At 32.2% G+C, this 15,291-nt stretch overlaps 1 protein-coding gene across 2 annotated transcripts in view; it reads left to right on the top strand.

The window, feature by feature from the left end:
* Positions 1 to 15,291, top strand: part of FNIP1 (folliculin interacting protein 1) — a 113,802-nt gene that overhangs the window by 40,511 nt on the left and 58,000 nt on the right. For both annotated transcript variants that reach the window (XM_031953088.1, XM_031953089.1), the window contains exon 2: positions 10,749 to 10,875. In XM_031953088.1, the coding sequence (XP_031808948.1) occupies positions 10,749 to 10,875 (127 nt within the window). The remainder of the gene's footprint in view (positions 1 to 10,748; positions 10,876 to 15,291) is intronic.

The raw sequence follows: 15,291 nt of genomic DNA, 5'->3' as shown, positions 1-15,291 counted from the left end.
TTGTTATCTCTCACATAGCAACCAATCTCTTATCTTCATTCTTTTGTACAGGAAGTCCCCCGTACCTAGAACATATTCCCTTCATACCTTTAGCTTTTAGAAGCTCTGGTTTCCTTCAAAGCTCAGTTAATTTGACATCTATGTCAGACTTTTCTTGATTTCCCCAGAAGCTAGTGCCTTCTTAAGCCCCCAAATTACCTTGCATTTACTATGTTTGTATTTTTCATTTTCCATATTTATCTCTTTCCCATCAATCCTCCTTTCTTCATCTCCCCCCCCCCACCGAAAAAAACAAAAAACTAACATATGCTCCTTCTGCACAAGGACTATCTAATTTTTGTCTTTTTATCCACATTGTCTAGTATAGTGCTTGATATATATAGTAAACTATTAATAATGTTTATGGGTATATTGAGTGATTTCTTTAAAAATATTATTTACCCATTTGAGAACTTTTTTTCTGATATTTTGAATGGTTTCTTTTTCTCTTTGCTTCTGATAGTTTTCTTGTTGCAGTTGCTCTACAGCATTTAAAATTTTATTTTTATTATAACAAACACCTTGCTCATTTTAAAATTTCAGTTGCTTTTATTTTGTCATGGTTTTTAAAACATTGGTCTTTCCTTTGATGTTTGATGTTTGCTGGTTGGTATGTGTGTGTATTGTATGTGTGCGTGTGTGTGTGTGTGTGAGAGAGAGAGAGAGAGAGAGAGAGAGAGAGAGAGAGAGAGAGATACTTATAACTTCTAGTTCCTTTCTACCTTTACACTCCGCCCTTATGGATTGATTTACTCAAGTAAAACATTCTATCCTTGCTGAAACTGAGCAAGATTTTCATCTAAATGTGTTCTGAAAACTTTCTGCGATTTCCTTATTGAACCAAACAAGCAATATATTATTATAGCTTTTACTGCACTTTTCAAACTTGTAAGCTTTATTTAGTAATGAAATTTGTTTGTATGAATGCAGCACAAACTGGTATTAATTGTCTATCTCTTCACAGATCCAGGTGGCATACAGTGCCATTTAGGGTCACATGATGGCTTTGTGCTTGTTTTTCTGCTTTTCTGAGGGCTCTGCTTATCAGCAAAGTTGAACGTTAGTATCTTTCAATTTCCAAGAATTTAAGAATCAAAGGGTAAGAGAATCAGAGTGGAGTACGCTTTTTATTCCTCCTCTTTCCTGATTAGTTTGAATTCTCTACAGATTTGGGTTTTAAAATGCATACACAGTTACCAGGGCATTTTTAATAGATACAATCTATGTCATATTCACTTGAAAAAAGATGGCAAATAAAACTGATATGTATAGTCTTTGATGATTACCTAACACCTTGCAGATGAATTAAATTTATCTTTTCAGTAATAAATTTGAAGAGACAGTAGTATTGAAAAATAGATAGTGATAACTTACCTGAAAAAAACTTGAACTTTACAAGGAAACAAAAGAATCATATATTGGTTATAATATTGTGAGGGATAATAAGAGAATTTTGTATAAAAACATAAATTTTGCCTTAGTTAAGCGATCTTTTTTTCCCCCAAAGATTTCCCATCCCCCAGTCCCATCCTGTTGCTAGGATTAAGCGTTTTACATTGCAGCATGGAGAGTCTTTTGTTTGAGTTAAATTCAGACTTCTCAGTATGTCACCTGACAGTCTTGTGGTTTGGATGAATGTGGTTCATTGCTATTATTAACCTGGGCTGGCAGCCACGCATAACTGGAGTTTTTAGGGATTTCAGAAAGTAAAACTGCTGTAGGGACAAAGATGCTACTAAAGTACAACCTAGCTATGGAAATAAATTTGACATTGAAAAAAAGTCAGTAAAATAGTACAGTATTAGTAATAATGATAATAACTACTGCTTATAAAAGTATCTATAAAAAGGAAGTATTTTATTTCAGTTCCTGATAAGATATACATGGATTTGTGACATTTTGATGGCTGGAAAATGTATGAAATAAATTATTTCAAGCTAGGGATTTTGATGATATCCTTTCATGGAATGATTCACATTATGCTGGTGATAATTTTGTTTTGTTTAAATTTTATTACATTTTAGTATTGCAGACTCTTCTTTACTATGTTCCTAAGTTTAGAATTATTCTCTGTCAGCAGATATATATGTATATATAATATCTATACATACAGACATATGTATATGTATTAACAAAGAATTCTTCTGAAACAAAATAAATATTTTATAAAGACTTTTTATTATTTTTAATTATATTATGGATAGCCTACGTGTATTTGAGATTATTTTGAGTTTAATGTCTTTAATGCACATATTTTAGTTTCTTAGTTCTATATTATATGTTATTTTAATAGCATTCTAGTTTTTCAGATTAGATTAAAGATAGTTCTCAACATTCATTTTAAAATTTTGAGTTTCAAATTTTTTGCTCTCTCTCCCCTCGCAATCTAATACAGGATATTATTAACTAAACTTCATCTTGTCATTTATATATCTCTTATACTAATGAAAAATCTAGATGGATTGTCCCAGAACATTTTTTTGGTCTAGATTTTCAACACTATATGGAACTCTTAAGTATGAAAAATTTTTCCAACAATAGATTGACAATTAGTATGATAGAATCATAAATTTAGAACTGGCAGGGATCTTAAAAGTCTTTTGGTCTAATCCACATACTTTATATATATAAAGAATTAAGTTCAGAGAAAACAAGTAACTTGACCAAAGAGTTTGAATTTGGGCCCTCTGACTATTTAATAGTCTCAGACTTCAAGTCTTTCAGTAGCAGCTTTATAAGGTAAGAGAGAATGACAAAATGAAAAGAGCACTCATTGAATCCTCCACACAACTGCAAAAGTGATTTTGCTGAAGCATGGATCTGTCACTTTCCTATTCAATAAAGTCTACTAGCTCCTTATTACCAGTAGGATCTACTAATTACCAGTAGGATTGCCAATAGCCAAATTCCTCATTTCAAAGTCATTCATAACTTGGCTCCAAACTACCTTGCCAACTTTATAATACATTACACCCCCTTCATATATTCTGTAGTATATAGCCGATCTGTTCTTGTTTTCTGTTTCTTACATACAACCATCACTCTCTCACATCTCTGTTTTTTTATATGAGCTGTCATCATATCTGGAACATATTCTCTCTTTTTGGACTCTGATCATCAACTTGAAATCTTTTCTGATTCTTCTCTCCCTAGCTACTAGTACTTCTGCTCTCCTCCCTACCCAGTTAACTTGTATTTGTTTTGTGTATACTTACATACATGTTTTCTCCCTCAATAGAACATAAATTCTTTGAAGGCAAAAACTTTCATCTCTATATTTGAATCCCCAGTGCCTAACATAGTACCTATATTATAGCAAGCTTTAATAAATGTTTCTGGATTGATAATTAATTTTAAATTATAATGATTAAAGAATAAGTACATAATTGTCATGATTTGTTTGAAAATAAATCAAGTATTTACATTTACTAAGTGCCTACCTTATGTCAGGCACTCTGCTAGAAGATGCTGATCTTTCAAGCACAGAGAATGAAATAATCCTACTTGTAAGGAATCTACATTCTAGTGAGGAAAACAAGTATGCATAAGAATGTGTGTGAGATAAATATAAGGTAAATAAATCCAAATATGTACAAAATAGCTAAAATTCAAGATACTTTGAGAAGACTAACCCCAATTGCCTCAGCAAAAAAAGAAAAGAATTCAGTCTTCAGATAATTTTATTATACTTTGAAACAAATATTTTGCCCTTTTTAGTTATGTTCTTTATATTTGCAGAATTGTTTCATGTAATTGTTTCTCTCTTTTGTTAAGCTGCTTTATCCATAGGTACTTTAATATTCAAGTTGTCACTCCTATTGGGAGGTTGAAGTAAAATATATAAAATACTTTCAACCCTTAAAAGCATTATTTAAATGTTAATAATTGTTATCATTTGAGAGGTTGAGACAAGGAGATCAACCTCCAAGCTATTGCAGTAATCCAGGTTAAGGTGATAAGGACCTCATTCCTATGGGTGTACCTCAAACTGTGTTCTGGGCATGCTTTTTTTTTTTTTTTTTTGATACTCATCCTTGATGACCTCATTAGCTCACAGATATATATTTATTATTTCTATGCTGATGAATGCATAGCATATGTTTTCAGCCCTAATTTTTCTCCTGACTCTATCTGCTTCACTATACTGTACATTTCATATGAGGTATCCTATAGACACATGACATCTAATTGGTTCAGTGGATAAGAGGCCTAGAATCAGGTAGACCTGATTTCAAATGCAGTCTGTAGACACTTATTAGCTAGTGTGGCCCTAGGCAAGTTGCCCTAAGGCAAAATGTTTGCCTTAATTCACTAAATATGGAAATGAGAAATCACTCAAATATCTTTTTCAAGAAAACCCCTTGGACAGCATTAATATGCTATGATCCATGAGCTATGAATAGTTGAATACAATTGAACAACAGTATAGTAATTTCAACTCAATTTGTCCAAAACTGAACTAGTTATCTGTACTACTGACAGAAGTTTTTACTTTTTATGCGTGTCATGGACCTCTTTGCAAGTCTGGTAAATTCTGTACCCTTTCTCACAATAATATTTTGAAATGCATAAAATAAAAAAGTATCACAAAGGAAATCAGTTATTTTGAAATAGTTATCAAAGATGTTTTAAACAAGTTAAACTTTAATGTGAAAACAAGTTAAAGTTAAACTTTAAATGAGTTAAAATCTATTGAACTAGATGGTGGAGAGAAAGTGGTACAGGTTCAAAAGTTGTTATATAGATATAAATTTTGACATTTTCATTTAATATGGGAAATGAAGAGAACCAGAAATGACAATGAAGTTGTCATTATTGGGGACTAGAAGAATAGTGATGATGCCCTTAATATGGCAGTTTATAGAATGTAGAAAATAATGAATTTTGTTTTAGATTCTTGAGTCTGAGATACCTATGGAATATCCAGGTGGGAGTAATTTAAAAGTAGTTGGTTATAAAGAAGTAGATCTGATGCAGGAAGATTTCAGAAAGGCCTGGAGAGACTTACATGAACTGATGCTGAGTGAAATGAGTAAGACCAGGAGATCATTATATACTTCAATAACAATACTATATGATGATCAATTCTGATGGACGTGGCCCTCTTCAACAATGAGATGAAACAAATCAGTTCTATTTGTTCAATAATGAAGAGAACCAGCTACATCCAGCGAAAGAACTCTGGGAAATGAGTGTGAACCACTACCTGGCATTTCCAATCCCTCTGTTTTTGTCTGCTTGCATTTTTGATTTCCTTCTCAGGTTAATTTAACATTATTTCAAAGTTCGATTCTTCTTGTACAGCAAAATAACTATGGATATGTATACATATATTGTATTTAACATATATACTTTAACATATTTAACATGTTTTGGTCTACCTGCCATCTGGGGGAGGGAGTGAAGGGAATGAGGGGAAAAGTTGGAACAGAGGGTTCTCATTTTGTACCTCTCTATCAGCGTGCTTGTCAATATGATGGTTTAGTCATTTTTTAGTCCATGCCCCCTCATGCAGCATGATTCTCAGACTTGCTGAGTAAGTTTTTCTTGGCTTTAAGGCTTCTAGAATATTATATTCGAAGTTCTCTGCCCCTTTATAATATTGGCTGCTAAATTGTGTATAAATAATCCTGGCTGTAATTCTTTCTTTCCAGCTGTTTGCACTAATTTTTCTAAGAGCTAGAAGCTCTAAATTTTGGATATTTTATACCTCAGGTCTTTCATTTGGAGTTTCTTTTAGAAGATGACTGCCAAATTCTTAATAATTTCTACTTTATTCTCTGGTTCTAAGAAATTTGATCAAGTTTTATTTGAATGTGATATTTAGATTCTTTTTAGTTATGACATTCAGATAATCTAATGATTCTTAAATTTTTTCCTCTTTAAATGTTCTAGATCAGTTTTTGTTTTGTGATAATCTTACATTTTCTCCAATTTTTTAGTCTTTTTTAAACTTTGTTTTAGTATTTCTTATTTTATCATGAAGTCATTTGCTTCTGTTTGATTCGTTCTAATTTTCAGGACTTTTGATTTTGGGGCAGTTTTTGGTTTTTGTTTTTTTTTTTTTTTTTTTAAATTTAATAGCCTTTTATTTACAGGATTTATACATGGGTAACTTTACAGCATTAACAATTGCCAAACCTCTTGTTCCAATTTTTCACCTCTTACCACCCCCCCTCCCCTAGATGGCAGGATGACCAGTAGATGTTAAATATATTAAAATATAACTTAGATACACAATAAGTATACATGACCAAAACATTATTTTGCTGTACAAAAAGAATCAGACTCTGAATTATTGTACAATTAGCTTGTGAAGGAAATCAAAAATGCAGGTGTGCATAAATATAGGGATTGGGAATTCAATGTAATGGTTTTTAGTCATCTCCCAGAGTTCTTTTTCTGGGCATAGCTAGTTCAGTTCATTACTGCTCCATTAGAAATGATTTGGTTGATCTCGTTGCTGAGGATGGCCTGATCCATCAGAACTGGTCATCATCTAGTATTGTTGTTGAAGTATATAATGATCTCCTGGTCCTGCTCATTTCACTCAGCATCAGTTCGTGTAAGTCTCTCCAGGCCTTTCTGAAATCATCCTGTTGGTCATTTCTTACAGAACAGTAATATTCCATAATTTTCATATACCACAATTTATTCAGCCATTCTCCAACTGATGGACATCCATTCAGTTTCCAGTTTCTAGCCACTACAAAAAGGGCTGCCACAAACATTCGTGCACATACAGGTCCCTTTCCCTTCTTTATAATCTCTTTGGGATATAATCCCAGTAGTAACACTGCTGGATCAAAGGGTATGCACAGTTTGATAACTTTTTGAGCATAGTTCCAAGCTACTCTCCAAAATGTTTGGACCCGTTCACAACTCCACCAACAATGCATCAATGTCCCAGTTTTCCCGCATCTTGGGGCAGTTTTTGTAACAATCCCTTGTACCAAGCTATTGATTCCTTTTCCAGTTATTTCTTCCAAAATTCTTAGGTTTTTTTTTTTTTTCATTTTTTTTCCTTTAAGTGCTCCTATTATATAAATATGCTTTTAAACTTTACTTCATCTCTTTTAGGAATTCTAGTTGGTGGGAAACATTTTACATCCAAGGGTTGTGATAAAGGCCTCATTTCTAAAATATATAGAGAATTGACTCAAATTTATAGGAATACAAGCCATTCTCCAGTTGATAAATGATCAAAGGATATGAACAGACAATTTTCAGATGAAGAAATTAAAACCATTTCTAGTCATATGAAAATCACTATTGACCAGAGAAATGCAAATTAACTCTTGAGGTATCGTTACACACCTCTCAGATTGGCTAAAATATCAGAAAGAAACAACGACAAATATTGGAGGGGGTGTGGGAAAACTGGGACACTAATACATTGTTGGTGGAGTTGTGACATGATCCAACCATTCTGGAGAGCAATTTGGAACTATGCTCAAAAGGCTGTCAAACTGCATACTCTTTGATCCAGCAGTGTTACTACTGGGCTTATATCCCAAGGAGATCTTAAAGGATGGAAAGGGACCTACATATGCAAAAATGTGGCAGCCCTTTTTGTTGTGGCAAGAAACTGGAAACTGAGTGGATACCCATTAGTTGGGGAATGGTTAAATAAGTTATGGTATGTAAATGTCATGGGATATTATTGTTCTATAAGAAACGATTAGCAGGATGATTTCAGAAAGGCCTGGAGAGAGGCTTACGTGAACTGATAAATAAATGAATAAATAAATAAATAAAATGTAAAGTGAGTAGAGCCATGAGAACATTATACATAGCAACAGCAAGAATTATACAATGATCAATTCTGATGGATGGGGCTCTTTTTAACAATGAAGTGATTCAGGCCATTTTTAATGGATAAGTAATGGGGACAGAATTATCTACACCCAGAGAGAGGACTGTGGGGAGTAAGGGTGGATAACATCATAATATTTTCACTTTTTTGTTGTGTTGTTTGCTGGCTTTTTGTTTTCTTTCTCATTGTTTTCTCTTTTTTAATCTGATTTTTCTTATACAGCATGATAATTGTGGAAATAATGAATAGAATTGCACGTTTTTAAAAAAAAAAACAATTCTGAGGTACTAACTCATGGCTATCAGATTGGCTAATATGACAAAAAAAGGAAACTGACAAATATTGGACAGGATATGGAAAAAGTGAGATACTAATGCATTATTGATAGAGTTGTGAAATGATCCAATCATTCTGGAGAACAATTTGGAATTGTACCCAGTGGCCAACCAAACTGTGCATACCCTACATATATTACCACTACTAGGTCTGTATTCCAGAGAGATCATAAAAAGGAAAAAATGCTTACATGTGAAAAAATATTTATAGGAGCCCTTTTTGCAGTGGCAAAATATTAGAGATTGAGGGGCTGCACATCAGTTGGGGAATAGCTGACTAAATTGTGGTATATGAATATAATGGAATGTTACTGTGAAATAAGAAATAATTAAAAAGGAAGAGTTCAGACAAAGCTGGAAGGACTTGTAAAAATTGATTCAAAGTAAAATGAGCAGAACCAGGTAAACATTGTACACAATATCAGCAACCTTGTGTGATAATCAAGTATAAATAACTCTGCTCGTCAGCAGCGCAGCGATTCAAGACAAGTACAAAGAACCCAAAGGAAAATGCTGTCCACATCCAGATAAAGAAATCTGGATGCAGAGTTGAATGCAGATTGAAGCATTTTTTTTTTCACTTTATTCTTTTTTGTGTGTTTTTTCCTTTTGCTCTGTTTCTTCTTTCTGTACTGTGACTAATATGGAAATTTGTTCTACATGATAGTATATGTATAACATATCAAATTGCCTACTATTTTAAGAAGAAGAGAGGGAGAAAAATTTGGAACTCAAAATCCTTAAAAAAAAAAAATGCTAAAAACTGTCGACAGGTAACGAGGAAAAAAAAATGCTACTAAAAAAAGGAAATAAAATTTCCCCTCCCCTCAAAAAAGGGAATGCTAGTTGAATTTGTGTCTGTATTGTATTTTTTTCCTTCAAGCTTTACTTTACAGATGTTTTGTAGTTATTCTCTTCTTCTAGGTTTGTGGCTTGAGTGCCCCAATCACCTTAACAGCTTTTTTTCATGAAAGAGATTCACAATGCATTGTGTTCAGAATTTTTTTTAATGTATTATTCAGTTTTTCTGATTTTTACCCCCCCAAAAAAGATTTGTTTATGGGATGGCTCTCTAGGAGAAGGGTTAGGTAAAATTGGATGATTGAATTTTGGTGACTAAAAAAATCTAAAGATGCCAGTACAATTACATCTAGAAGGAAGCAGAGAAATAGGACAGTTTTGAAAGCCATGTCTCATTTATTATATAATTATCAAAATAAGTTCTATATGACAGTGATTCACTATTTCATATAGTCTTCTTTTTCTGTTCTACTTTGTGCAAATGCTCATTTTATTTGGTATTTAAATTCAGAATTAATGTTTTTAAAAGAAATATAGTTGATTTTATCAATGGAAGAGACATTAAGGAAGCATAACTATCTGCTTTGCATCTGTAGTAGTCCTTTCTATATGATTTGCAGCTAAAATCTTCTTTTATTTCTCCCTATCAAAATGTAAATTCCTTGAATACCATGTTACTTTTCTATTGTATTCTGAGTATTTAAGACAGTGCTTTATATATATTGAATACTTAATAAATGCTTTTTCTTTCATTTCTTCTTGCTTGTAGTCTGCAAATATAGTCTCCCTAAATTTTCATCTCTTCTCTAGGTTAAACATCTTCATTACTTCAGTTCTTGATAGATTGTTATAAGTAATAACAGATTGTCATAGTTATATTTATAATTGTAATAATAATAATTATAGATGATTTTAATGAATGTAGTTTTAGTGATACTTCATTATACATTTTGCGCAAGTGTTATGTTAATAGTATTGATTGATTCCTTCATAGTTATATTTGGTTTTAAGCTCATGATAGATAATACATAATAATAGCTACCATTTACACTGCACTTTAAAGTTTGCAAAGTGATTTATAAATAGCTCATTTTATCTTTACAACTATCCCAGGAAATAGGTGCTTTCATTATTCCCATTTTATAGATGAGAGAACTGGTAGAGAAAGCAAATGACTAGGATCATGTAGTAGTAGCAGCAGCAGTAGTAGCAGTTATAGTAGTAGTAGTTATAGTAGTTGTAGTTGTTGGTGTTACAGTAGTAGTAGTTATAGTTGTAGTAGTAGAGTGGTATTAGTAATAGTAGTATTAGTGAATAAATTTGTGAATAAATGAATAGTAAATAAAATTTGAAGTCATGTTTTACTGCTTCTGAATCCAGTGCTTTAGCTACTTTACTACATACCTGTAATCTAAAACTTGTATACCAATTGCTTGCTTTTTCAATGATAAGGGAAAAGGGGAAGGGAAAGAATTTGGAACTCCAAATTAAAAAAAAAAACAAAATGTTAAAAAAAATTTTCATGTAATTAGAAAACAAAATAGTTTTAAACATTAAAAAAAATTATTTATGCAATTATTAAATGTATTCTTGTTAAAATGGTACTAATCTTGCACTAAACTATGTAGCTGAAGAGAGACACTTTTTATAAATAGCCAAAGAATTTGAGTTGTCTAATTTAGAATTCATTTTGAAAATAGTTTTATAGAGTACTTGATAAAATATAAGACCTGATGGATTTCTATTTTTCATTGAAGTTGGCCTTTGTCGGAGTTTGATCCAAGCCAGATTCGACTAATCGTGTATCAAGATTGTGAAAGAAGAGGGAGGAATGTCTTGTTCGACTCTAGTACTAAAAGAAAAACTGAGGATGTATCTGTGTCGGTGAGCATGTTAATTATTTAATTGTTAAATATAGGATAGCCATTATAGTACAGATCACTGAAATGTGATGGTACTTATGCTTTGTTTTAAAATTTAAAATTTAAAAATGCAAAATTCTGTATGCTAGAACTTAAAACCAGTGGTAAAACACTTTGGGATATTAAATTAATGTGTATTATCTGCATGGTAGAACGTAAAATCAGTGGTAACATACTGCGGGACATTAATTTTAATTAAATTAAAATTTTTAAAGTTAACATCCTATTTTCTCCTTTATCTCTCTTTTTGTGTTTTTTTGGGGGGGTGATAGGTTTAAGTGACTTGTCCAAGGTAACAGATATTATGTGTCTGAAGCTGGATTTAAACTCACTTCCTTCTGTCTCCTGGACTTGTGTGCTATCCACTTTGCCCCACCTAGTTGCTTCTCTCCTTTATCTTTCAAAAATTTTCTCATTTATAGTCAAGTCATTCTATAAGTATTTATTAAATACTCGTTATGTGCTAAGCACCATGATAATTACTAAGGATGTGAAGAAAAGCTCAGTCTAATGGAGGAAACAACATACAAACAAATATGTACAAATAAGCTGCATATGAGATAAATAATAAAAATCAATAGAAAAAGCCCTACAATTAGGAGGGATTAGGGGAAAAGCTTCCTATTGAAGATGGGATTTTACCTGGAACTGGAAAGAAGCTAAGGAAGCCAGAAAGGAGATGAGAAGGCAGACCATTGAAAGCATACAGGACAGTCTGAGAAAATGCCTGAAACTGTTCCATGGAATAGTCAGGAACCCAGTGTCACTGAACCAAAGATTATATGGTGAAGTATAATGTCTAGGCAGGAGAGAACATCTTTTTAAATTTCTTTTTCTTGTTATTATTGGAACACCTAGGTTATTGGAAATATCAAAGGTGATAATGTCATTTGATGAGGGTCGTCTAGCTGTGCACATAATATGGAATGAAACTAGTTACCATTTATATAAGGCTTTAAGGTTTATAAAGCTGTGTGAGGATGTGTATGTAGATTTTCATTTTATCTTCTCAACAATCCTCTTAAGAAGGTGCTATTTTTTATGCCCATTTTATAGATAAATTGAGTCTAAGAGGGATTAAATGGCTTGCCCACAAATATTAAATACCTAAGGCAAAATAAGGAACCCTCCTGACTCCAAATCCTAACACATTTTTCATTACACCACCTAGCTTCGTCTATTCAAATATCCAGTAGTTTTCCAAATGAAAATATTTTAAAAAAAAATTCTACTTTGTCTGTTTTATATACCAGTGTGATGTTTGATTTGGAAGGGCTGGCCCTTGAATTCTATCTTTTGAAAATAATTTTCCCCCTAAATTTTAAATAAGTATTGTTCTTAATATTAAGTGGAAAACTAAGTGTCATAATTTATTTTTCTTGTCACATTTTTCCATCCCTCCTATACTAAAACAAAAGACTAAACAATTTGACTCATAGAAAGTAGTAGTAATAGGAGGTCTTAAGAATTTTTTATGACAATCTTAAATGTGACTCATAAAAGCTTTTAATTATTATACCTACTTTCTCTTTCACATGTGTGATATTTATATAAAAACAACTAAGTACTATTCTAAATTGTAAGTTCATCTGTGTCAAATACAGCATCTTATTTACTTCTCTTCTGAGTTTTTAAGACATATTAGGCAGCTAAAAAATGCTTTCTGAATGGGTAAATGAATATAATAAGTTGAGAAGATAATTGCACTGAACAATACCACATATAAAATACCAGTTTATTCTGAAGCCATGCTACCTTGTGAATGAACAGAATAATTTTTAAATGACTGAGCCAGGACTAGATTCTTCATCTCCTAGAGATAGTGATTTTTAAAAATACAGCTTTGTCTTTACCACAGAGAGTATTTTGTTTGCATTATAAATGAGAATTATCATTAATAGGTCCACAAATTATGAAAAATCAATCTCAAGAAACATAAAAAAGCATGGAAGATGATTCTTGGAATAAAAGGAACACCTTTTGCACTTTGTGTAAATAATGAAATTCTATGAAGAGTGACATTTTATTGAAATGTAGCTAAAGCTTTCAGGATTTATTTAAACCAGAGAGTAGTCTCTGAATAGCATTGCAGCAGCTCTCTTGATTAAGCAGACAAATTTTTTAAAAGAAATGCCTTTAGTATTTAAGCTGAAAGAAGGCTATTATAAAAATTCATTATTTTAATGAACTTGTGAAATAATGATATTTGTATGTTTTTGATGTATTTTTAAGTTTTTATATTGTAACCTATATCTTTTAAATTTTGTATTGTAGTATATGTTAAGTTTTTCCATTATTGTAGGGACAGTTAAAAAAAGTATTCACAGAATATAAAATTTTTCAGAACTTAGTACCTTTTGAAGCTAGACTTTAAAAATGCTTCCAATTACATTTGTGTCTCATGTGATTTGATTGTTGTGAACTTATAAGTGAAATTTTAATAAAGGAACTTGCCACATTTGATACTGAAAATGTTGAGTTGTTGTTTCTCTGAAAACTATCATAACTAAATAGATTTAGTGTAGTATCATCACATGATGCTTTACAATTCCCAAGACATTGTTTTTGTGTCAAACATAAAATGCAAAGCTAGTTTGTGAGTTTCTTGTGTAATCATGTGATCATTCATGTGTTCTATCCATTGTATGCTATATGCAAGCACACAAAGCTTTGCAAATTTATCATAAAAATTCAGCAAATATCCATATTTCAAGACAACCACTCTATCTTTTAAAAATTGAACATTTTCAGTGTGAGGCAAGCTTAAATTTGTAGGTCTTGATTCACATTATCTAAAACATGAAATGTTTTAATGTTTCATGTTTAATACATGAAAGTCTCTTTCTTAAGTCTGAAAAATGTACGATGCTGTTTCCTTATATTCCAGAGGGCAAATGAACTAGGATTATAACCAGGAATCATCTACCCAGCCAAACTGAGTATACTCCTTCAGGAGGGAAAAAAATTTTATATATATATAATTTAATGAAACAGAGGAATTTTAAGTTTTCCTAATGAAAAGACCAGAACTGAATAATTTGACTTTCAAATACAAAATTGAAGAGAGATATGAAAAGGTAAACATGAAAGAGAAATTATAAGGAATTTAATAAGGTTAAACTGTTTACATTTCAACATGGTAAAATGGTATTTGTATATCCAAGAACTTTATTATTATTAAGCAGAAGTCTACATAGACAGAGGGCAAGGGAATGAATTGATTATGATGGGATGATTTTTTTATAAAATCAAGGCATGAGAAAGAGGAATACTCTGAAAGGAAGAAGAAAGGAGAGATAAGATGTCATAAATTACCTGATTAAAAAAAGCTCAAAAGGGAAAAAAACAGAGGTGGGGAATAGCAGGTAATACTCAAATCTTACTTTCATTGGAATTGGCTCAATGAGTGAAAAACAAAGATATTCAGATGAGTTAAAAATTTTTATCTTTTTCTATTGGAAAATAAGAAGAGAGGGACAAAAAGGACATAGTAGGAGGGGAGGAGAAAAGAGACAGAAGAGGAAAGTAGAACAGAATGGAGGGAAATTTACAGTTAGGAATCAAAATAATCAATGTGTGAATGGGATGAACTGATTTGTAAAGTGGAAGCAAATATAGATCAAAACCCCAAATCTAACAATATTGTCTTGTCTGTTTTGAAGCAGAGATACCCACAGAGGAAAGAGAATGGAATGGTGGACCAGTGGTTGGGTTGGGGGGGGGGGGGGTAAGACAAAATCAAAAGCAGGGGTAACAGTCATGATTTCAAACAAAGCAGAAGTAAAGATAGACCTACTCAAAAGAGATAAACAGGGAAGTTGGTTGACTGTTGTCCTTCATTCTCTAAGTAGACCAAAATAGCATTAAGCTCTAGTGTCTCAATATGGCTGATTAAATCAATATGAACTTTTCAGAAGACTCTATTGCAGGTTGGACACATATAGTCAGAATGAATATTTTGAGTAGAAAATGGCTCTAAATTTGCACATTTCATGTTTAGAGGTTTTTGGGTTTTTTTTTGTTTTTTTGTTTTTTTCTGAGCCTCTGCTATTCTACTTTTCTCACAGAACATAGCACTTTCTTTGATGTGGGCACACCATGTCCTTCACTGTCCTATTACTGTCTTCTGTGTCTCACAAATTATTCCAAAGTCTTCAGAGAGACTTTGAAGGTATCCTTATATTGCATCCTCTGACCTCCATGTTAACACTTGCCTTGTGTCAGTTTTCCAGTTCTGAAGATGACCTGGCAGTATCCCAGGCACTGAGATCCTTTCTTAAGCTTAACTGCCATGTATATAGAGAGCACAACTCCAGTGGGTGGGTCACATTATTTAAATGCCAAATGCCTTTGTCTAAAAAAACAGGAAAATTTCACC

This window comes from Sarcophilus harrisii, chromosome 2 (assembly GCF_902635505.1).
Source record: "Sarcophilus harrisii chromosome 2, mSarHar1.11, whole genome shotgun sequence".
NCBI lineage: Eukaryota > Metazoa > Chordata > Mammalia > Dasyuromorphia > Dasyuridae > Sarcophilus > Sarcophilus harrisii.
Note: the sequence above shows the minus strand (reverse complement) of the source record. Positions and strands in the feature narration are given on the sequence as shown.